This window comes from Myodes glareolus, chromosome 9 (assembly GCF_982192425.1).
Source record: "Myodes glareolus chromosome 9, mMyoGla1.1, whole genome shotgun sequence".
Taxonomy (NCBI): Eukaryota; Metazoa; Chordata; class Mammalia; order Rodentia; family Cricetidae; genus Myodes; species Myodes glareolus.
In genome coordinates this window covers 87,059,370-87,082,983 of record NC_142034.1, presented here as the reverse complement: position 1 = coordinate 87,082,983, position 23,614 = coordinate 87,059,370, and the positions used below count along the sequence as shown (strand labels likewise).

General features: G+C 41.9%; 1 protein-coding gene across 3 annotated transcripts in view; it reads right to left on the bottom strand.

Moving 5' to 3' along the window:
• Window positions 1-23,614, bottom strand: part of Tenm2 (teneurin transmembrane protein 2) — a 1,241,175-nt gene that overhangs the window by 932,585 nt on the left and 284,976 nt on the right. For all 3 annotated transcript variants that reach the window (XM_085694277.2, XM_085694278.2, XM_085694281.2), the window contains exon 3: window positions 21,114-21,414. In XM_085694277.2, coding sequence (XP_085550403.1) covers window positions 21,114-21,339 — 226 coding nt within the window. In that variant the 5' untranslated portion in view covers window positions 21,340-21,414. The remainder of the gene's footprint in view (window positions 1-21,113; window positions 21,415-23,614) is intronic.

Below are 23,614 nucleotides of genomic sequence, written 5' to 3'. Positions count from 1 at the left end.
TCCTCCAGGTTTATGTAGCGAATGTTGTAACACACTGAGATTAATTTTCACATAAGACCTATTTTTCCCATGGGAATCAGACATCATTTCAGCTTTTGTTCCTTTCTCATATCAAGACAGTGTACTCCCTAGGGATGATTTGTGGTATAGGTGGAAAGCTTCCCGCAGACAAACACAAAATGAGACAGAAAACTCCAGCAAGCCTTATCATTATCTCCATTTCGTGTGTTCTGGGGCATCTGTGAGCTTTGGACCATACTTTAATCGATAAACCTGAGGGAATATAATACACAGAGAAAAGTGAACCAGAGAGCTAGCTGTATGGCCTATTTATATTTGCTATCAATAGTATTTATGTATTTGTTTATTTATTATGCTTATTTTATTATATATTTGTTTATTTATTTTTGAAACAAAATCTAGTTATATAGTCCAGGCTGACAATGTGATAATCTTCTTGCCTCAGTCTCCTGAGGGTTGAGATTTCAATCAGAAACCACCATGGCCTGTTGTTGATTTTCTAACAGTCACTTGATGAAAACATATCACGATAATATAGTTAGACTGATAGATAAAATGCATATTTTTTTCTAATAAGATGGCATATATAATGAAATTTATGAACATAGTTATTATTTTAATGTTATTAATGTATAAAGTTACATCATGTGATTTGTACAGCCTACATATTTAAGTGTGAACTTCTGGAATATACAACAATGTACATGGTTAAGAAAAAAAATTAAAGTTCATGCATGCAACAATTCTGCATTTCTTAGGAGTGAGATAATTATGAGATTTAATTACCATAAAAAGATTTTAGATACACTTACATGACCCACTATATTTCATTTCCTAATGGGGCTATAAATAATATACTGTGATCCCTACATTTGCTCAATTTTTACTTGATTTAATAAATTATCACTAGGGCAAATTGACACAATTTAGAATACTGTATGAAGAGATTATCACACACCCTAGTGATGGATTTAGGAGAGGATGTGTGAATAGAATTTATTATTGTTTTGGGTGCACACCAGATTCTAGATGCAACCATGAAGCACAGGCTCATCTCAAGCCCATTCTGTTCGCTCTCCTACTTTTACCCTCATATTAGTGTCATTTAAAAATAAAACCAATTCATTGTGATGAAGTGAGTGACATGAATAAAGATCAATATGGGATCATGTTCCTTGATAGCAACATGTAGAGGAGTCAAGGTGTCATTGAAAAAAAGATTCAGTGAAACATATGTCTATATGAAAGCACTCCATCATTATTAAAGAAATCATATTTCAGAAAGCTGTTTTAAGAAAATTAAAGAACACTGATGACCAGAAGCACAAAGTGTGGGGTATCAAATAAATAATTCAGACAACTCCAACTGTAAAACTATGCTTCACATATGCACAGCCGCTAAAAGGCTAGAACATAAATATACCAATATGTTAATTGTAATTGTTGTTGAAAGATAAAACAGGTTATCTTAATTTTATTTTTTCAGGTTTATTCTCAATTCTTTAGAATGATTTTGAATTGATTTTATAATTATAAAACCGCATAAGTTATTCACACGACTCTTTAAAGTTGAAACACCCCATCATCTGAAGGCCACCCAGCATCCAGCACCACCATGTCTTGCTCAGGGATGGTAGATTATACAGTGTTGTTCAGACGTCCTATGTCCCACAAACTCTGCATCTTCATGAGCATTAATGAGCACACAATTATCCCAAAATAAACATTGAGATGAAGAAAGACTCTGAGTAGTGAACATTGTATGTTAAATATTTGTTGTAATTATGAATAGCACAATTAATTTCGTTTAACGGATGCTTAATAAAATAAGAATAAACTGGTTTAAACTAAGTCCCTAGTTGTCTGGGGTTCATTCAGGTCCCAGTTTAACAATTATTTACATTTGGTATAAACTAATTTACTGTTATTATCATTTTTATTAACGTCATCAATTTCTCTGATTCGCTTTCACACATTCAAGAGGAAACAACAACACTGATTTTCCAGCCTATAATTTCTATGTAATCATTAAGCCTGGTACATCTCTTATATGAAATTAATTTTTTCTTATGTTAGCTGTTTCAGGTTCAATTCTCATCAAGTGAATTCAAAATTCTCCCTTTCCCCCTAAAATACAAACTCCCAACTCTAGGGTTACTTTAACAGTTTCAAATAAGATGACAATTTATGCTTTTTTTCCTGATACAAGAACATTATATCCTTCAAACTTGAAAACATTATTTTATGATTCTCTTCCTTCCCTTTAAAAAAAATGTCAGGTAATAGCAACAGTAAACAGAAACTGCATCTTCTTAAGGGGTGTGTGTATGTTGGGGGGAGTATGTGTTGGGGGTGGTTTTACAAATATGTTAAAGTCTCCTTTTGGTTCAGAATAAAGCAATATACCCGGGCTACCACAGGAACAGGAGCCGGGCTGGGAGAAGCCATCATCTGAATACACTAAGAAAATGTAAGCAAAAAAATTGCAAATAAAACTGCTTATATTCATGTAACTTGTTTGGCGACAGCCGTATAGCATAAGGAAAGCTGCTATAACTCACAACAGCATCTTGTAATAAAACAGCTCTATGCATCCTTCTCAAACTGCTCAGTGCTCAAATCTCATCAGATGGCTGACTAAGCATTACACTTTGGGACAGTAAATCTGCTTCCAATATGGTCTACATTCACAGATACTCGCTTTAGTATTCAGACTAAGACACTTCAAGCTAAGTACTTATAAAGAAAGGGTAATCATATATTTAAATATCAGGATGCTATTTTCTCTGTCTATTTTAGTCATCCAGTTCACACTAGAGCGAGACTAAATGGGTCTCAGGCAACCTTCACCAAATGCGACTCTGACTCTCAGCTCTGCTAGCTTGCCTCTGAAGCTTCAACTTCCGCTCCCATAATGCCATGCTTTTGCCTCCAAGGAGGTGGAGTCGCTCTGCAGTCTGGGCTTTGCCAGGCACTTTCTGCCTCACCAACGGTAGCTTGTAGGCTTCTGGGAGCTGTGACTGAGCCTACCTCACATCCGTCTGCACCCCCAGCTCTGGAGCAATACCACTGACAAAGCCAGTCTCAAGTGAACCATTTGTTGACTCTGATTGCCTGCGGCTTACTGTTAACAGCTTAGAGTTGAGGCTCAGAATCCTTTTCCGAGCCCTAAGGTGAGTGAGGCCAGCATGAACAGCAGGTTGGGTTTTAGAGTCATTTACAGACATTCATTCTCAGGGATCCAGCCTGGTTTGCACTTTGGAAGAGATTGCTCTGATGCTGGTGTGTTGAACCACAGTGATTGGAAGAAGCAGAAGAGGGTATTTGTTCCTTTATTTCTCCTTGGGATTGTCCCTCCGAAGCACGACCACCTACACATAGTGACATGGCACATGCTTGTTAGGGGAGACGACAAACATCTTTAGAAAGTTTGTTGCAGTTGTTTCTGTTCAGGGCACACTCGCTCCGTGTAGACAAGCATGTAAATCACTATAATTCTAGCTAATTTGGAATTTTAGGCAGTTCTAATGATAATATTGTCGAACACCTATATCTTCTATGAGTTCAAGCGCTGAGTAAGTAGGAATGGCTTGCTACAGTTCATCCCTTTCACCTACAATGATTGCCTCTAGATGGGTTTTAGGGGAAATTCTGTCTTTATTTGCCTAGGTTTGAAACTTGAGGTGTGGAAACCTTGCAACCAGTCCTTTAATTATAACCATGTAATTTCTTTCTTTTTTTTTCTTAAGATTTATTGATTTACTTTACTTATGTGTATGTGTGTGTGTGAGCCTGTTTGGGTTTTTGTGTAGCATATGCATGTAGGTGCCCCTAGAGGCCAGAAGAGGGCAATGGATCCCCTGTAACTCCTGTTACAGGCAGTTGTGAGCGGTATGGATGCTCACAACAAATTCAGGTCCTGAACAAAAGCAATATATTTGTAACTGTTGTTTCATCTCTCCAGGCCCTAGGCCTCATCTCATAAAAGCTTTGTATCTCAGACACAGCCTGGTACTACATTTCCCAGGAGGCTTTGGGGGACCTTTGGGCTATGTGACTTTTCTGCCATGCACTAAGCAGAATTCAGAGAGGAAAGAATATCCACCATGCTACACAGTGTTTGCACAACAGCCTGGCAGGCACTGTGGAGAGAAGGAAACCACGCTTTTGGCATCTTAAATGTGTTATACCTTCTTAAGAGCTGGCTTCAGTCTCCTAGCCTGAAGTTCCCCTCAGTTCCATGGCTACACACGACTGTGTTTGAATGGATAGCAACTTTCAAATACATTTATAGGGCACTTCGTATTATTTTGGCATTTCATCCACAGTAGGTATTTGAAGTAATAGTCACTCTTTTTAAGGATGTTTGTCATTAATGATCCTCACTGTCAACATGATGCTTTCTGGGCCTGGAGAGGAGGCTCAGTGTGTAAGAGTACTTGCTCCTCTTGCAAAGGACCCAGGTTTGGTTCCCAATACACACATTGGGCAGTTCACAATCATATCTAACTTTAGCTCCAGGGTATCTGATAAACTCGTCTGGCTTCTGCAGGCATCTAACACATGTATGATGCACACTCCTTTGCCCAAAACAAAAGTCAGTATCTTTAAAAAAAGAGAACAGTTTCTTTAGGTACTAAAACATGAAGAGAAGAGGAAGAGTCTAGTCCAGAAAGCCTTTCTTAATGTGCCATGGCTTACTGTAAATGGATCTGCTTAGAGTTGGGTATTGCTGGTTCAAACTGCATGCTCCTCTACTGATGAGAAGGAATGCAGGGAACTCGAATCTGTGCAGGTCAAGACCTGAGCATGAGCAGCGGGGTTGGAGAAACCAGGCAGGCATCTCTGCATGCTGAGCTTGCACCTCTCTGGCCCCCGCTCTCTGGTCACACAGGAAACACCAGGAGAACAGCAAAGGTGGCTGGAGAGGCTTAGGGGAAGGCGGGTGAGGTCATAAGGAGGAGATGGCAGCAGCCACAGGCAAAAGGTGGCCTACCCTATTACTTAGCGAGAGCAGGGCGGCGAGAAGGGTCTCCTTTTGTTCAGGGAAGGAGAAAGAACTGGCCCGAAATAAAAGAGAGAGCGAGAGAGAGAGTGACAGCAAGGCAAGCTAATACCCACAGCCCCATGACATAATAGGACTTACGTGGACATGGCCAAGCAAAGGAAAGGAGTTTCACCTGGTGCCTCGAACGTCTCTTTACCATTGTTAGGATATAAGCAGATTCTCTATTTGCTGTCAAGGTCAACCGTGGGAACTGAGAAACCACCATGAACTTAGCCAGCAGGTGACGGAGCTGAATGACTATCAAACTAGAAACAGGCAGAAACAATGGCTTTGCCTCTAAACCCCGGAGCCTATGTTCCCCTAGCCGTCACACAGAGCTCCTGGAGATGGCTTTTCTTCATCTTTCAAATTTGTGGTGAGCGTTCATTGGCCCCTAAGGGCCTGCCTGGATCTAATGTGCCAAGGACATGGCATTTCTGAGTTTCCAGGCCCTCATCAGCTCTGGTACCCAGAGAAAGAGCATCTGTCACTTCAATGACACCGCATTTGGATCCCGCCCTTTATTTCTCTCCTGCTAAGGTGTTTAATGCTGACAGTATAATAGAATAAATCACAGCCATCAGAGCTGGGAGTGACACCGGCCACACACATTAGAGATAAACAGTCAAAAATCACTCACCCATGCCTTCCCCTTTGCCCGAAGCCTCTGCTGTCTGACAACACTAAGCTTGAACTCCGATTTCCATCTGGCTGCACAGATCAGAGCGCCAAAATAACCCTCTGCATCGTTCTAATGGCTGTAATGATACTCTGCTCTCCGGCAGCCTGCCTGCCCACACCGTCTCAACATATGGACTGGATTCCTTCCCTCCAGCAAGTGTTGAGGGAAATATGGGTGTTACATAGTCGGTCAACAAACAATTTGCAGCTGCTGCTCCTGTCAGACCGCCCAGGTGTAATTCTCTTTCCACACCTTACATACAAATTACCCGGCCTCCATCGAGCAACTCAACCTTGGTTGTCCTTGAGCAAAAAAAGGCAATTTCCCTGGACCAACTTCATAGAATGCAGGGACGCCTATACGAACCACCCCGAAAATTCAACCAATTAACATGACTTTCACTGCTCTCTGGGTCAAATGAGATCAGAGAAGTGTGGAGTGCTCTGGCATCTGGCAGGCCCATCACGGTGAAGAGAGAAAACTCCAGAAGGACCTGATAAGTGATGTGAATGGTGGATACCTTAAAGATAACATTTTTTCCTTCTATATCTCTGATAGTTATTGTAATAATTTTAATTATTATAACAACAATTATAATAATTTAAATATTATTATTAAAAGATTTTTTATAAGTTATTTGATGCAAAGCCTAATCTTAATTGTTGATTGAATTTGGAATCTACTAAGAGACACACGTCTGTGGATGGATCTGCAAGGGTAATTGCTGGAAGAAATAACTGAAGGGGTTCGATGTTCCCCCAGAGTGGTCAATCCATTCTGCCGGGGGCAAAATTTTAGGAGATCCCAGGGGGACAGTTGCATTTTGCCTGCTGCATTTGTATTTATTCCGTCATTGCTACGATTGCTCTCATCCTTCACTGGACTGGGAGCCAAGTTCCTGAAGACTGACAATGGAAACTCAATAGCAGCGGCTCTTCAGAAATCATTGAGGTCATGAGCCCCAGAATGGATCTGTTGAGGCTTCTCACCTCACTCGCTAAGCAGCTACCATGTTCTCAGCCTCTCCAGAAGGAAGGCAGTCATTGAGGGACTATCCAGGACACAGCTTATTGATTATTCTGATGTGGAAAAGGTAAGTAGTTCCCATGAGCATTAATACAATTACTGTTGGGTTTTGAAGTAGTTAGAGGATCAAACGGGTTGATAGAAAGACCTTGTAAAGGTGTTCTGATATCTGAAGGTGAGATTATGGTACACATCACCAGTTTTGCTTTTGTTAACCTCCCAATAAATGCTCAAGACACATGAAAAGAAATGAAATTTGATGCCGGGGGGTGGTGGCGCATGCCTTTAATCCCAGCACTCAGCAGGCAGAGGCAGGCAGATCTCTGTGAGTTCAAGTTCAGCCTGGTCTGCAAGAGCTAGTTCCAGGACAGGCTCCAAAGCTACAGAGAAACCGTGTCTCCAAAAACCAAAAAGAAAAAAAAAGAAATGAAATTCATGGTGTCTTTCTTTCAGATAACAAGCAGGGCTGTCCTAGGAAATGTTCAAGTTATCTAGGCTCAGAGGTACAGCTCACTGTATTATGGATGAGAGTCTGTTTGGTCTTGGAAAGCCATCTCAAAATGGAAAATCTTGCCTTCCAGTGATTATTCCCAAACTACACTAGAAGAGGAAAAATGACAGGCATGGGAGTAATTGGCATTAGGTCAGGGGATGCAGATGGGGGCCTTCCTTCCAGACTCTGGTATATGAAGGGAATCCCTTGTTCCATGCACGCCGATTAAATATCTACAAGCACTGTGCTGACTGCTGCTGAGGGAGCAGGGACATTGTGTGGCCTGCAGGAACCGTATGAAGCCCGTGGATGGCTTCCGACTGTGCACTTTGTGAGATCTGACACCGTGGCTTCAAAGAGGGAAAACAATGTTAGACTTTCCTGACATGCCATGAGAAATCCCTTATGAACTGAAGGTACCAGCAGAAGCTACAATGCCAGGAAGGCAATTTTATGTTTCCACGGCATTTATGTGACTCCTAAACCATTCTAAAATGAAAAGCTTATTAAAATTCTTCTAAAAATCAACCAACCCACATATGTAAACAGACAAGCACCAAGGTTCCTTCTGTCAAACAATTTGAAACGAGTGGGAAACCTTATAAAGTTTAGTCATATTTAGTAAGGATTAAATTGTTGGTGCAAGTCAAGCCCCATGCTTTTTCAGTCCACCTGCCGGGTCCTGAAACACAGGCACCACACTGGCAGTCTTAGGAACATTGTCACCGCCCTATAGAGTCTTCTCTTGGCCTACACAGTGACTCTGAAAACAAATTAGCTGCTACTTGTCTTTACCTGACTGACGCCTTCAGCAGAGACTGCTGCAAAGCTTGGGAACAAGTTGTTCCTTTGGGAAAGATTTGAAAGAGCAGCGTGAGGGGCAGGAACAGAAGCCGAGAAGGAGGGAAATCCAATTCAATGATGAGTCACAGAGCTGCCCATAGCCTTGAGGACCTCGTAGGAATGGAGCTAGAACTTTCCATGGAGCCCTGAGCCCTGCATGGCAGAATGAGGGGAGGCTTTTTATCATGCCTATCCCAAGTTCATCTTTTAGTTTCTTAACCCAAATCAAGAAAGCCTCCAGCTGATGACTCCCTGAACTCCTGGGGTTGCATCAACTTCTCTGACCTGGCCCACAGGGATATTCAACCCTTCATTAGCAGGAAAGATCAGGGCAAGAGGTGAAGTCAGGATATTACTAGACGCTTACTTGGCTTAAAGTCTAGAGATTTCTTGAATAAATTCTTGCTTTCCTACTTTCTTCAAAAGTTGGATGATCTAGAAGAGTTAAGAGAGAATTCCACAATGAAGCCAATGTGCCTTTCCTAAGAGGTACTGTCTGGACAGGTGTGCTCCAGATGAGAGCAGTCTCCAGCACACCATGTACATGCAAGCCTACTTTGCTTCATCTGTCTATCTATCTGACCTGCTGAGCCCCTGGGATTAGGGAACGGTCTGTCTCTGCTACAATGACCCATACTCTCCGTACACACTCATTCCAGAAAGGAGGTAGAGACACACGACGTGGGATACCCTTTTTTTTTTTTGACACCCTCACTTCTCAATATGAATGCAGCTAGCCTGTACTTCTTCCCATGGAGGTACCACATTCATCATTGCTGCTTTGACTTTGAGGATGTTGGATCAATTAACATAATTAATTGATTATGAACTACATCCCCAGCCAGGTGCTCAAATTAAATCTCCACTTATAATGTTTAACAGCAAGCAAGACGGAAAGAAGCAGAGCAGATAGAAGGATCAGGCCACCTGTTTCTTCTGCCTCAAGAGCAGAGGAGCATGGCAAGAGAATAGCTTGTATTGCTTCCTGGGCTGGCACGTGGCAGGTCACAGTTGTACAAACACCACAGTCTGAGCTTTTGGTTGGGCTAGTGGTATATATAACTTGAATCCCAATAAAAATTAGGGTTGATCTAACAAATCTATCCTGGTAGGCTTCTAAATGAAACGTGAGACTTGAAGTCACTACATTAAAAATAAAGCCTTTAGCCCTGAAAGTGCCGTCGGTCAGCGAAGAAGAGGTTACATTAGAAAGCGTGTCCTTTCAAGCATAGGATGATGCACTTAAATCTGATTTATATTTATACTTATATGTATATATTTATATTTATACAAAATGTGGTCCTTGGAAGTTGGAGGGATAGCTTAGTCTGTAAAGTGCTTGCCTTGTATGCACAAGGACCTGACTTTTATCTCCCAGATAACCTTAGTAGTGGTACCACATGCTTTTGATTCTGGTGCTGGGGAGTTATACAAGGGTCAGACAGCGTCATCTGAGAAGTGTACTCAGAATGGTGAGAGACTCTGTTAATAAACAGTTAAAAACTGAGCAGTACTCGAGAAACAATACCAGAACAATACACACACTCACATGCACACATGCACACCATAACACACCCGAAAGAAATTAAATAAATCAATATAATTTTTGTAGAAGTATCCACCCTTAGGTCATCACGCCACATTCTACCCATTCAAGTGTAGGAAGCTGTGATATAAGTGGGCTTCAGGTGGGCTTCAAACACTGGGTTTTTAAACTCTCCAATGCAGCAGACACCCCACAACCAGTCCAGAGACAGAGACGGCCCGGAGTGTGGCCAGGCTCACAGCCTCCTCAGGACTCAGCTCTGACAGCTGGCTGTGTGCTGGCCTCCCTGCCATTCCATCCCTGGCTTCTGAAACAGAAAGTGTGAAGTGGGTCAGCTGTGTGAAGAGCTTTTGCCCTGCAGACAATGTCAGGGGACGAGCATTAACTTGAATGCCCCTGTAAACTAAGGAGAATTTGAACCCAAGGCTGCCAGGTGAACAGGGGTCCTTTTAAAGCTGATGGTGAGCCCCCTGAATCCACAGTCACTTGGGGAGAGATTCGTTTGGCCTTGGGGAGAGATTCGTTTGGCCTATGGATATTTCTGCTGCGGTTGCCTGGAATTTTCTTTTTAGGACATTCCAGTAATAGGTGCCCCCTGACCCCATGATTCCTATCAGTGTTCCACATGCAACATCTGGATCCAAAGGAACAAATTTAACCCTCTGGAATTACTCTCCAGATGCATTCAACACTTTGGTTCAAAGTGCTACAAATAAAATTAGTGCTTGAATTCCCAGCACGTGGGGCAGACCTTAATGGCACAAGGACACACCGAGAAGCAAGCATTACACCGTCAAGGTGGCTCTGGACATAGGCGAATTTCAATGAAAGTGCTTCAAACTATTTTTAAAATAAAATGCATCCCACTGGGCCTGCAATTGCCCATTGCCGACTATTCATAAATCAGGGAACAAAGAGAAGCTTCCCATTCTCCATCTCAGGCCAGAGGAAAAGAGACAGAAGTGGAAGAGGGTGAGCTGAAAACACAATACAGCCCACCTGACTCCCTCTGTTGATTCTTTCTCATTCTTGAAAAGCTGTTTCTGTCTTGGGGAAAATGCATTAAGCACAATGCTCACAGTAACTTGGGCAAAAATATTCCAAATATTATAAAAGGCTGTTGAACATTATTAGATAAGTCTGTGCTGCAGTTATTTTTAATATCTGTGTGCACATTCGATATTTGCTCGGATGGTTCCCAGCAGAGATTTACAACTGAAGGAGACCTGACTTGAGGCTGAGTGGGGAGGAAGGCAGCCCGTGCTGGAGTCAGAGTCTGGCTAGAGCAGCGGAGTGGGAGCTTGTGAGGCGTGCATGCCAATGAAGGTGCGCACGGAGCGAAGGAGAACACAGATTCATTCTGGGGGACACACAACAGCCCCCTCCAAGCATGTCTCTGGGGATGCTTTGGGGATTGCCAGAGCTGAAAATTAAATTATAAGCCTCAAACATGACACTGAGAATGTAATGTTTCCTCTAATACTATAAGTGTTGTGAGTCATCCGTTGTTGGGGTAGCATTAGCCTTGGACCCAGGCTGCACAGTGTAATGAGGCAGACCCTGACCACTACTCCAGTAATCACTGTACACATTTTCCTCAAGTTTCCAGAGAGAAAGGTGCCCCATGGTGAAGCATATGTACTCTGAGGTCCCCGAAGATGCTCCACTGCAGGAGGTGACACCAGCCCAGAAGAATGATAGTATTATTCTGTCACCAGTACCCAGATACAAGGACCTAAGACTGTAGTTCAATGTAAGCATCATTTTCTGCAGCAGGAAACATTCATGTTGGCCTCTCATCCTGTAGGCTGTGGTTCTGCCAGGCTGAACAGACATCTGGACAGACAAGCAGACAATGGTGTTCTTTTCTGTGCTTTAAATAATTTTTATTTGAAGGGGAGACAAGCCATTAATAAAAGCAAATTTTAATGCAGTTATATCCGTATGTAAAAGCAGGACAGTGCAGGGTACTTTACTTAGCTCCTATTCATGAAGTGTCTCAGTAAATTAAATATATGTCAGCTAAGCCACTTTGAGATAATACAAAGTCAGTCCGAGAATATGGAAGGCACAAAGTATCATCAAAGAGATAGCCCATAGTTGAAGCTTCTTGGTGTGAATGGGTTTGGAATAGACAGAGTCTGGTATTCTATTAGGAAGAGACTAGAGGAGAACATAACATGAACATTTGACCTCTGTCTCTTTTCTCTCCTTGTCTGTCTCTATTCCTCTCTCTCTCTCTCTCTCTCTCTCTCTCTCTCTCTCTCTCTCTCTCTCATCTCTCTCATTCTACCACTATATCTATGAAGCACTGGAGAGTAGATGCTAAACTAGAGACCTTTGACCTTTTAGGCCAGTGCCCTATTTGGCAGCCATATCTTCAGTCTTTCAATCTTTCAACGTTCTACCTCAATTTGTGGACTAAATAAAACATACTTTGAAGACGAACACGACCTGTGTCTGTAATACTTGTGACCTTTGGCTCAGGAGAAAAAAAATCAGGCTGACTTTAATTATTGAGCTAGGAAATAAAGCTCACATTTGGAATGAGAGATCGAGCACAGTCAGACACAGTGTGGAGAGTGTAGCGAGGCAAGTTCCGTGAGCCATCAAGGTGCCTTTCTTCTCCTGTCCTTTGACTGCCTGAGTCCTCCTGGGATCTCCTTATTTTTTGGCACATTTTGCCAGGATGATCACACCAAGTCTCAGGAGATTATTAACTATCAACTCCTACATCTCTATACTCTGTGTATGGCTCAGGCTGCTCTCCAGGACATCAAAAAGTGGTCCAGATAACTGCCTGTTAGACATCGTCACTTGCATGGTGTAAGAACACCTTGAGTTCGAGGGGTCACAGTCTCACAAACCATCTTAACCCACGAGCAAGTTCATCGTCTGTTTTAAGCGCTGGGGATTAGCACAAGCACAGAGAGAATTGGAAGAATTGGGAGCTGTAGCAACATCCATAGCTCTCCTTTTACCCCAGAAAGTCTTCATTAATCTTCTAAGCACCTTTAGCGTTCCCATTAAAATTACCAGCGGGCAGAGACAAAATGGATATTCACTTGTGCTCACATTTACACACACACACACACACACACAACACATGCACACACACACAACAAATGCACACACACACACACACACACACATACACACATGCACACACACACACACACACACACACACATAGTGGCATTTCATTTGTATTTTAGTAAATAAAGCTTGCCTGAAGATAAGAGAGTAAAACAGCCCCACTGGTCAGCCTTATTGACCAGGTAGTGGTTACACATACCTTTAATCCCAGTAGCCTCATTAGTTGCCATAGAAACTGAGTCGTACATGCCTTTAATCCCAGTGGTGCACACCTTTAATCCCAGCCCCAGAGAGGATTATAGGATGGGAGGAGACAGCTCTCAGACACAGTCACGTCCTGAGATTCCCGGAGACCGGATCTCTATTCCAGACTGAGGTTGGGATAAGAGCTAGGGGTTGACTGCTTTGCTTTTTGGCTCTTTAGGTTGAACTCCAATTTCTCTCTCTGAGTTTTTATTAATCGTGCTTCACATGCACACACACATACACACACACACACACACACACACACACACACCCTTCTGCCCAGCAGTTTGGGCTTACTAAGCAGATGGCAGAGAATCCACATCAATGTGCTTTATACAATGGAATCCACATATTACCATCTTTCTCATGGATTTCGCCGCCATAGTCCCACCTGATCTATTGTCTATCCTCTTGCTCTTGACAGAGGCAGGCAGCTAACATGCTTCGGGAACGTATTCTAAACCCTTAAAGCATTCTTCTAAGGTACATGTCTGCCATTCCAGAAAAATTTGCACAAGCAACCCATGCCCTCCTGCTTCTGGGGTTCTTTACAGGCGTTGACCTTTCCGGGCTCTTGAGGAAACAGCAGCGCAAACGCAGTACTGTCCTGAAGGAGGAGAGCACAGTCATTGCTGTACTGAGTCCCAGGACTACAGATCTATCACCACGCACGAGTCAAGCCATCCCTGAGATCCCAGTTCCGCCCAGTAGGTTCGCATGCTTAAACACATTATCTCCCAACACATGCACCCGCTGGCAGTCCCATCTCCCTGTGACACTCTCTACAAACAGAAGCCAACGCAAATGTCCTAAAATGCCTCTAAAGTCTATTTCCCTCTACCACCCCAGCTCGTTCACTCCCACATGTTCAGCTAACACAGATTTCTATAAATCCTTAGGACAACCAAACTTTGTTACTTGCGGTCTCTGCATATGCTTTTGTTGTTGATTTGCTCGTTTTACTAATTATTCTCTTGCATTCCAGATGATCCATTTCTTCTTTGATGCTCAAGTATAGGCAAGAATATCACAGTTTAGGGGAGGCCACGTGTTTCAGGATGGTGTCTTGTCAACTATCCAAACTTTTCCTTTGCATAGGGCGTATTATACTGTATCTAACTCTATATCCATTATATTGTGCCTCTTCAAAACTGCCAACCTTTGTCAGATGGTATTTTTACCCATTATTTATTGTTTTTCACAAATCACAGTTTTAGTATCATCATCATCATTATTATAACTATTATCTTGGCTAATTTGAAGAATTAACCAAAAAGGTAGCATTTATCAGCAATGTATCGTATACAAAACATATCAGGGGAAGGACTTAGGAAAAGGGACATTTAAATTATGTTGTTGAAACACTTGTAGGTTCACATTGGAAGACAAAACTTTAAGATGAATAAAGAAAAAATAATGGGCATGATTTGTTGAACAGCAATATTTAAAAGTCAAGAAGAAAAGTATCTTGGAAGGCTACCTATGGTAAAAGGGTTGTGACACCATTCCTAGAGGCTGGGCAATTAAAACAATGCAAGTAGATTGTGTGAGAAAACAAATAAGTTTGTGAATTAAATAGAAATAAAGAAATAGTCACAGGGACATTTGCAAAGTGCAAGTAGTATTTGGACAGATACCACAGGGAGGTAAATGTCAGTGCTGAGCATTGATTACATTGGGATACCTGTTATCAGGTCAGTGAGTTGTTCTTTCTAACTTCTGATAACTGAACCCATCTTTTCTATAAGCAAAACCATTCTATCAGCTTTAGTAGAAACTATTCTCTGTATTTAAAAGCACGGAGAAGGACTGAGTTTCAGAAACCGCCCACCAACATCACAGAAAAAACAGAAAATTCATCAGAAAGCATCCAATGCCATGTCTAGCTGAAGGTTTCTTGGCAATGTTCTGTTGAAGGTTGGAAAACAATATTTTAAAGAGGAAAGGCCCACTTTTCCATAGTGTTTCCAAGTAAGAGGACTTTGACAGGGTGGTCATCTACAGACATCTTCAAGAAGACATCTCTGAGGAGAGAAACTAAATAAAGAGAATGAGAAACAAGAGAAAGTAAGTGCGGTGTGAGAGATATTGCCAGGTCTTCTAGAGATGTCAGCCAAGACATTGTATTTCCTCATAAGCTAATAAGCTAAGGAGAGTTGGGACAGCGTCATTTGTAACTATCTTGAAAAATAGAAACATTATCCCCTGAGGTGCTATCAGTAACAGTGTCTTAAGGAAAGTCCTGGGATGAAAGGAGACCAAAGCATTGAGATGCAAAAACTGAGTGCCCCACTTACAAAGAATGAGAAATGGAAAATGGGTGAAAAAAGTTAACGGCTAAAGTTGAATGTGAAATTGTCAATAGTCAACTATTCGATGTTTAACTGCTGAAGCAATGCCTCAAAGACTGAAGTTACTGGAAAATATTTACCTATTCCCACAAGAGTACTGAATACTAATCCTGAAATTACAGAAAGCTTTGACTCTAATAAGAGACATGGTGATCAAATTATAAGTAGTGAGAGTGTGCTAATTTTTATCATGAATTACACAGATTAAGTTTTTTCTTAATTAAACCCATTCTTGAAATACATATTTATTTACATGTCATAAAACTCACACCTCTATAAAACTGTATCCGAGGACATAACCATACAATATTTCTTCCAACCTTTTTATCTGTAATATGTCAACTTGTCTGACTAGTATCTTCCCTCCAGTGTATTAGAATCAATTGAGTTGTTAGTTGATTTCATTCATTCATTTATGAAAATTGGGATGCAATGTATGAGTTATGTTCATCTTTGGAAGTGAAAGCTACATATAGTACAGAGGGAATCAAATTCACTCTGTCAATAAGTTGAAAGAGAAGTTCTAGGTTTGAAGATGCTATGGTGGTCAGATGCAAGGACCAGAAAGACTTCAGCTGTCTGAAATATTAGGAATGTCAGGGAATGGATGATTGCTCTCTAGACTAGTCACGGGAGGATGAAGATGATGGTCACAATGCCTCCAGTAGAATTTATCCACCACTTACTAAGTGAAAGACAGCATCTACGGCGTGACAAGCACACACCTGAAGGAGGTGATTCCAATATTAATAATTAGTAGAAACGTTCCAGAATGAAAAAGAGTACCAGCCACTTTTCAGACTGATGGAAGTTAGTGGGGACTAGACATAGCATTGGGCTATGCTAAACTGTAAAGCAGAGGTTCTGCATTCTATATTGTTTTACCACAAACCTCTTCCACGAAGGAATAAGAATTGGAGTTGGTCAAGCAGGACACTGGAAATCATATAATATTGAAAGGTCATAGAGGCTTCCTCATAGAGTCCTTTAGACCTTGTAAAACAGCAAGACAACCGAAGAAACGGAAATGCTATGTCATTCTCTGCTGCCTGATAAAAGAGGTATTACCTAGAGATGGTAGAATATGTTTAAAGCAATTGTTTCAAGGTACATTTTAGTCCTGCAAATAGTAACCAAACCCTCCAGTCTCATTAAAACCTAAAGGTGTTCTCTATAGCTAAATTAAAGTGCTGGGGTTTTCCATTTCACAATGACTATTTTAGGATATCCACAGAAGAGAGTTGGAGAGATTTGTGGACAGAAATCTGTAAACATTTTCCATATAACCAAGGTTTCCAAAGTACCTTCACTATGTAATGTCAGCTGAATCAATACAGATAAGTGTCTCTAGCCGGCAAGTGGATCGTGAATTTCTGGTTCATTAACATGGGCTACATTTGTGTTATGCCAAATTGAGCAGAGCAAAATTTATTGCACAAATTATTTTAAAGATATCAGAAGTGAGAGTATCATTTATGAAATGCTCAGATAAACTTAGCTTAAAACGTGCATGTGTGTGTTTACACATTTTTAAAGAACATTAAAGTGTTAGTGTTATACATTGCCTTTTTTCGAACTGACTGAGCTAATAAAAGTAAGCTTTCAAGAATCCAATTTTCCCCAATTCTTTATCTAATCTTGACCCAAAGAGCTTGAGATACATAGAAGAACTCAATCTTGGCCCCCTCTTAAGAGACTTGATCTATTAACTTGAGCTATTGCCTCAAAAAGGCAAGACTTTTTGAGGAAGAGAAGCCAGGGTAAATCTTGTGGTCCACTGGGCAGTTTGACACAGAAAGCATCCAGTTCTGCTTAGGTAACCAATACCCTTTGTATCTGAAAGTAACAATGTTCTTGGTTACCACTTTGGGTTGAGAGGTGGGGCCATGGGTGAGGACTACAAGGAATGTTAGGGAACCTTTGCTGGGGGCTCAATGCTGCTTCCTTCCTAGAAAGTTTTCTAGGGCTCATTTCGTGTAAAGGTGTCGTAGGAGGGATCAATACCAGGAAGTCCAAAAGGGTGGTGTTTGTAGAAGAGAATTGCACATCAGGGTTACAGGCCATGAGGACTGGGGCTGGAGGTAGCAATGCCTTCCTCTATGATTAAGAAAAGTTTCAAAGGGCTCTTCCAGAAATGCTTGGAAATTGAAGGTTCATCTTACTTCCGACCAGATTTGAAAGGGTTAATGACTTGGTTTTGCTTGTGTGTTAACTCATAGTTCTTGAATGTGACTCACTGTGCATGAAACCCCTCTCCGTTTCTTAATATTCTTGATCTTGGATAATTCAGTTAATCCTTCCATGACACACTCTCCTAATCTGTAAAAAAAAGGGGGGGCACACAACAGTAGCCACCCTTCCAACATTGTTGCCAGCTCTGATCCAAATGCGTGGATTGGCGTTTGCTACAATGTATTCAAGGACTGGTAGAATTCTTTTCCTCACCTTGCTGTTGAATGTTCACTAAAACAATGTACTCAGCCTTGTGGCGCAGAGAACACAGACAAGAGGTGCAGCCACATAGAAATGCAGGAGCAGAATGAATTCAGGTCTGAGGTTGGGCTCCCAAGCCATGCAGAACAGCTACAGCTGCATATCGCCTTGCTCTGCATCCTAGTTTCACAGTCCAAAAGAACAAGCGCACGCAAAATGCCTGGGAACTTGGCCGACCTCCATTATTCAAAGTAGAACCTGTTTTCTGAGAGGCAATGGGGTTGGGGCAACCAGGTGTCAGGCTGCTTGCTGCTTACTTACTTTGTCATGCGTGTTAACTCCAGAACTACTTGAATGCTATTTAGCGAAGGATTAGCCATTTATTAATTACTAATTACTCCAGTGGCCACAAGACCTAAGGTCAGCAATGCTTTCTCTTCGCGCTAGAAGAATACACCATGGTGGAAGGCAGGCAGGAGATTTACGTGTCTCTAATGTAGAGGAGTGATATAGCGTTAGAAGAAGACAGAGAAGGCATCTTTGTTGGAAACCAAATCCAAGCAGGTTGACAGTTCTGCTGGGGATGCCTGGTCCATTTCGCCTGATGGGATATGGCCTGTTGTCTTGTTTGATCCTTCAGCGGCCAGCTTGCTGAGCTGGATAAGGAAGGATCCTGAACCCCACCTCTCTTTGATTGGATGGCAGTTCTTTTCCATGGGAGCATCTGGAGAACCATCTCAGTGTGTTTGCCAAACTTGCTTGTATGTGAGAAGCATGTTTGCTTTATGATCAGTGTCTTGGATTTTAAATAAAGAGACCGCAGGAGCTGATCCCACTCTGAGCCTCGCTAAGGTACCTCTAGGCTAATAAGTACCGAGATGATCCTGCACTTTGATTTTATGAATACGAAAATAAACTGTAAAACGCATGACATTTAAAATAATTATTGTTATTACCGAGTCTAAAATTTATTTTAACCCTCTCTGTGGCGGTTCAGTCTCGAGCGGCACGTGCCACTAGCCAGATTGTATCTCCAGATACTCCCCTCCTTAAATATGCGCTTATTTACTTCCTGCAGAGTTCAATTTTAGAACCCATCAAAGTAGATCCACTCAGCCTCTGACTACATTTTCATGCATAAATTCATAGACGCCTTCAGAAGGAATTGCACTTACATATGCAAATACTTCCCAATGCCTTTTCATTTCTACTTTTGGACTGCACAGTTTTTAATTCATGCAAACACATTACGCAAACAAATATGGACTCAATAACAACACTCGGCATGTGTGAATCGTTAATTGCAAAGCCATGAGCCTGATACAGCCAAGCTACGTCCATTATTATCAGCGGCGGAGGGGGCCCGTGATGAAGCAAGAAGAATGAAAAAAAGTACACTGGAAAATAAAATCCCAGCACTTGGTTTTGTGTGATGCAAATATTAATAAAGGAAAGGGTGACGAGCAAATCTTCAGTTCAACAATAATCTGGAAGCTTCCGTTTAGTGCATGATCCAGAAGCCGGGCCATGCCTTCCAAAGGGCTGAGGAGCAAGAGCGTGTATTTCCGTCTAGAAGCACAGCCCGTAAAACTGTTTACCGTGAGTGGTACAAAATTAACACCAAAACCAAAACAGGAAACAAAAGCTTTCAACAACACTGCATGCCTGTGTGTGTGGTGCACTTCCAAAGATCTGACTTCATGTTAGCGATGCCCTTGTACATGGTGGCAGGCATCCTAATTTCTCCATGTTGGTAATGCGAGCTCTCTGCTCATTAATGAAACCAGGACTCCTTCCTATGTGCCTTCTACTTCCTACTGTCTGCTGCGCGGGGTCAGCTGCGAGTTTAGTCAAAGACACCAAATGCTGGAGCCACTCACAGATCAAAGACACTTAATCCAGAGCAGTCTTCAGACAGCCCTGCTTTCTCGTGCAGGATCAGGCCTTGTCATTCTCATGAAGATGAGGCAGAGAAAATAAGACTAAAGATCAAATAAAAATGTTTTCCTACAAAGGTCTACGATGACAAGAAAAGCAATTTTGCCCATTTATTGATTTCCCAAAAATATTTTGTTAAATATAACAGGAGCTAAGATAAAATGGGAGTATCTGAACTTATTTTTAGAACAACATCTGGCCTGTCCATTTATCACTATATGACTTAATTACGTATATGTATATAAAATAAAAAAAAGTAAAATGTAAGGATGTAAGGAAGCTAAAAAGCCAGGAATGGATCCCATGTTATCTCTTCATGAGTTAAATCTATCCCATTATTTGCTGCTGAGGACACAGAAAAAGAAATACGAATCAGTATTATAAAACAAATGATGCAATAACCCTGTCGGACAGGGCCAAGCCCCCGGGTGCCAGCTATATGACCCTACCTAGCGCAGCCATTGCAGCCTGTGCATTCACTTTTAGTTTCGCAGCGCCATTAACGTGACCAGAGCACGCTTGGCTGGGATTCGGAAAGCATGGTGCAGGGCAAGTGAGACTTACACTCTGACCTCCACACTGCTCGCCTTCGGTCCACACACATGCCTAGACAAGTGACTGCGGAATTCTGCCTCGATGCCGGACATGAAGGGAATGCCAACTGCTTGTGTCTGAGAGAAAGAAGTCTTCTGAAGTAAACCAAGGCATTACAATAAAATAAAATGTTAGGTTCCATAAGGGAGAAACAACAGTTGGTAGAACTGGATTAAAATGTTTCTGCCCCCACTTACTATTTGAAACACGAAAATAAAAACATAGAACTCAGACAAAGCATCTCATCATGTGTGTGTGTGCATGTGTGTGTGTGTGTGTGTGTGTGTGTGTGTGTGTAGGGGTGTATAATTTACTATTATTTTACCCAGGAAGTTCTGAAATGTCTTTTAATACATCTACACCATTTATTCAGAGTGGATATGATTGACTATGCCAATATATGGAGCCGTCAAAATGAGGTCTTGGAGATTGAGAGAAAGCTTCAAAGAAGAGTGTGAAATCACCAGATTAACCAGTCAGAGATTTTCTATTGTCTCGGGAATACATTTTATGAAGCCAAGGGCATGCTCCAAGTCACATCTCAGGAAACCTAGCATGGAAGTTCTCTGACAGCAATGAACATATTGTTGAGGAATCCAGTGTCCATGATGATAAAAAGGAGCTTTGCACCCACAGGAATTAGATAGGGCAAAAGTTAGTTTTCAACTAAGCAGTAGTTGGGTAATGGCTTGCTAACTTGCCTTACTGGCAGTTTTTAATCAACTTTGGTCATCACTTTTCAACAGAGCAAGGCAGGATTGGGGCGGGAGCCTAAAGGGAAGGGCAGAGTTCCCTACCTTGTCTGGAAAACTCATCGGATTCCCGGTGCACCAGGTCTGTCACTCGGTTTCCATAGTGCATTCTGCTGTCATGGTCATAAGCCTTCAGGGTCTCACTGGAGCTGTAGGACTTCTGTGTGGGCACACGGCAGTCTTCACTGTCCAGAGAGGAGCTGGTGTAGCGACACTCCTTGCCACACCGTCCCCTGGTTAAAGAGCGATGGCGTCGGTCCTTTACATCCATAATTCCCAGTGAAGCAGAACTCGACGACGTTCAGGAAGGGCAGAAGTGAGTCTTGGCACCTGACACTTTACCCACCTAGAAGCATAAAAGGAACAAAATACTTAAATAAACACATAACAGACCCGGATTGCAAGCAGTGAGGTCTTCAGGTAAGACTCATTTGAGAACACAAAAGGGAAACTTACCAGCCGTGCACACTTCTTTGGGAAAAGCTTTATACTTAAACCATCAGTCTACATAGAACTCTAGACGATCCATTTGCTTTCTTACTGTCTAACTTAATAGAAATGAGGGAAAGAAATAAAAAAGACTCGTCTCCTGATTGGATGTGCACGGAGGACATGATAAGCTTGTCACTGGGGTAGGAGATGTAGTTATGAAGTCGATCAAAACCAGATTGACTTTGCTGTATTTCATTACTGGGGTTTTTGTTTGTTTGTTCGTTCGTTTGTTTTGGATTAGAAGGACTACTGAGGAAAATAAACATCGAAACAGGAAGAAAGGAAAGAAGTAGGAAGAAGGAAGGAAGATGGAGGGAAGAAGGAAGGAACATAGGCACACGTTTGAAAATATTCATGATTCGCTGTGAGAACAGGTTATTCAACCAACAGTAAATTGCTGCAATGGGCCTGGAGAATAATAATATAATGTGTTGATGGAATGCAAATTATCTTCCATTTGTGTGTGTGTGTGTGTGTGTGTGTGTGTGTGTGCATTAGTGTGGATGATTGCAATTACACACGTGCCGTGTACATTTTTGGAGGTCAAAGACACCCTTGGGTATTGATCCTCTGTTTTTTCTCGGTTCTGTACCCCAAGGCTATGTGACCCATAAGCATCTGCATGTTCGTTTGGCTCCCCCTCTTATTTCTCTGGATCCTGGGACTATGGTTGAGTGCTGCAGTGTCCAGGTTTTTCTAGCTTCTTGAGATCCAAACTTGTCCTCATGTTTGCCATGCTGGAGTTTTACCTGCTGAGCCAACTCCTCAGTCCACCCCTGGTTTCTTCATTGAATCTCTAGTAATCGCCAATAAGTGTTCTCCTCGTTGGAGATCTGAATCTGAAAACAGCTAGCCACACCTTCCCAGGGACCCATCATCAAGAGAAATTACTGAGAGATGTGTATCCACATTACCACCTGTTCATTAGCCTAAATTTACACTGACCCTCCCAGTGCCAAGATGCCCACTGCAGAATGGGAAAATGCAGAAAACCTGTGTGTGTGAAAGGGAAGAGGAGAAGAAGGAGCTTCTCTAGCACATGAACTGGACCTTGGCCTGGAAATCTATGCCAAATATCACTAAAAAAACACTAGCCTTCTGCCTAGCGAATAACGAGGAAAAACTCCTAGGCACTCCAAGTTCTAAATGATAGGTTCTTACTGATCTCTTTTGCCATGCAAAATAGCACGGACCACAGGACCAGGCCTTGGACAGAATGGACAAACATAAATTTTAATTAAACTGGAAAATAAAGCCCAGAGCCAGGGTAATGATTTTTCTCCAAGCTACTGTTGCTCACTGCCTCTTCAATATGTCAGGAAATACTTGGGGAACAGATCCGCAGTTCTCAAGCCCTCTGCTCTTCACTGGCTATTTAGACACCGAAGTAGGACATCTCTGTGTACAAAAGGGCTAAGCTGTACGCACAGTAGTGTAGACAGCATGGGGCCAGAGGCACCAGAAATGAAGTCATTCCTCTTTCTCTTTTCACAGAGACCTTTTATCTCCAGGATCCTCCTAAATGAACCCTTCATATACTTTATCAAATTTTGCCTGAAGTGTAGAAAATTTTGTTTAACAATTGGCAGTGAGAAAGAGTGCACACCTGTCATGAACTCCAGGAACAGGTATTCATTTGCCCTAGTTGCTTAGATAATAAACTATATAGTTTCCTGGAGTCTCAGTCAGCAAGATAAAAAACACCTTTGAGAGTTACTTGACAAGAACTTAGGACCTTTTTGAAGAATATGGAAAATTGTTTTGCTATAATCATTTCAATTGTCTTTATACTGATGCAATTTCCAGAGGCAAACAAACAAACAGAATACATAAAAGGCAAAACAAAACAAAAAAACGTTGTCCTTAATTTCAGCATGGTTTTGGAATTCATGCCTAGTCTATTTGAGTGCGTGGTCATTGACGTTTAGCAGATGCCGCTCTAACCATGACTGCTAACGAGGCAGTGTCCTCTGTCTTGCCCTTGTAAGTTGGCTTCTCAATTACTCAAAATGGAAAATAACAATATCTATTTTTCAAGGGCTTTCATAAAAATT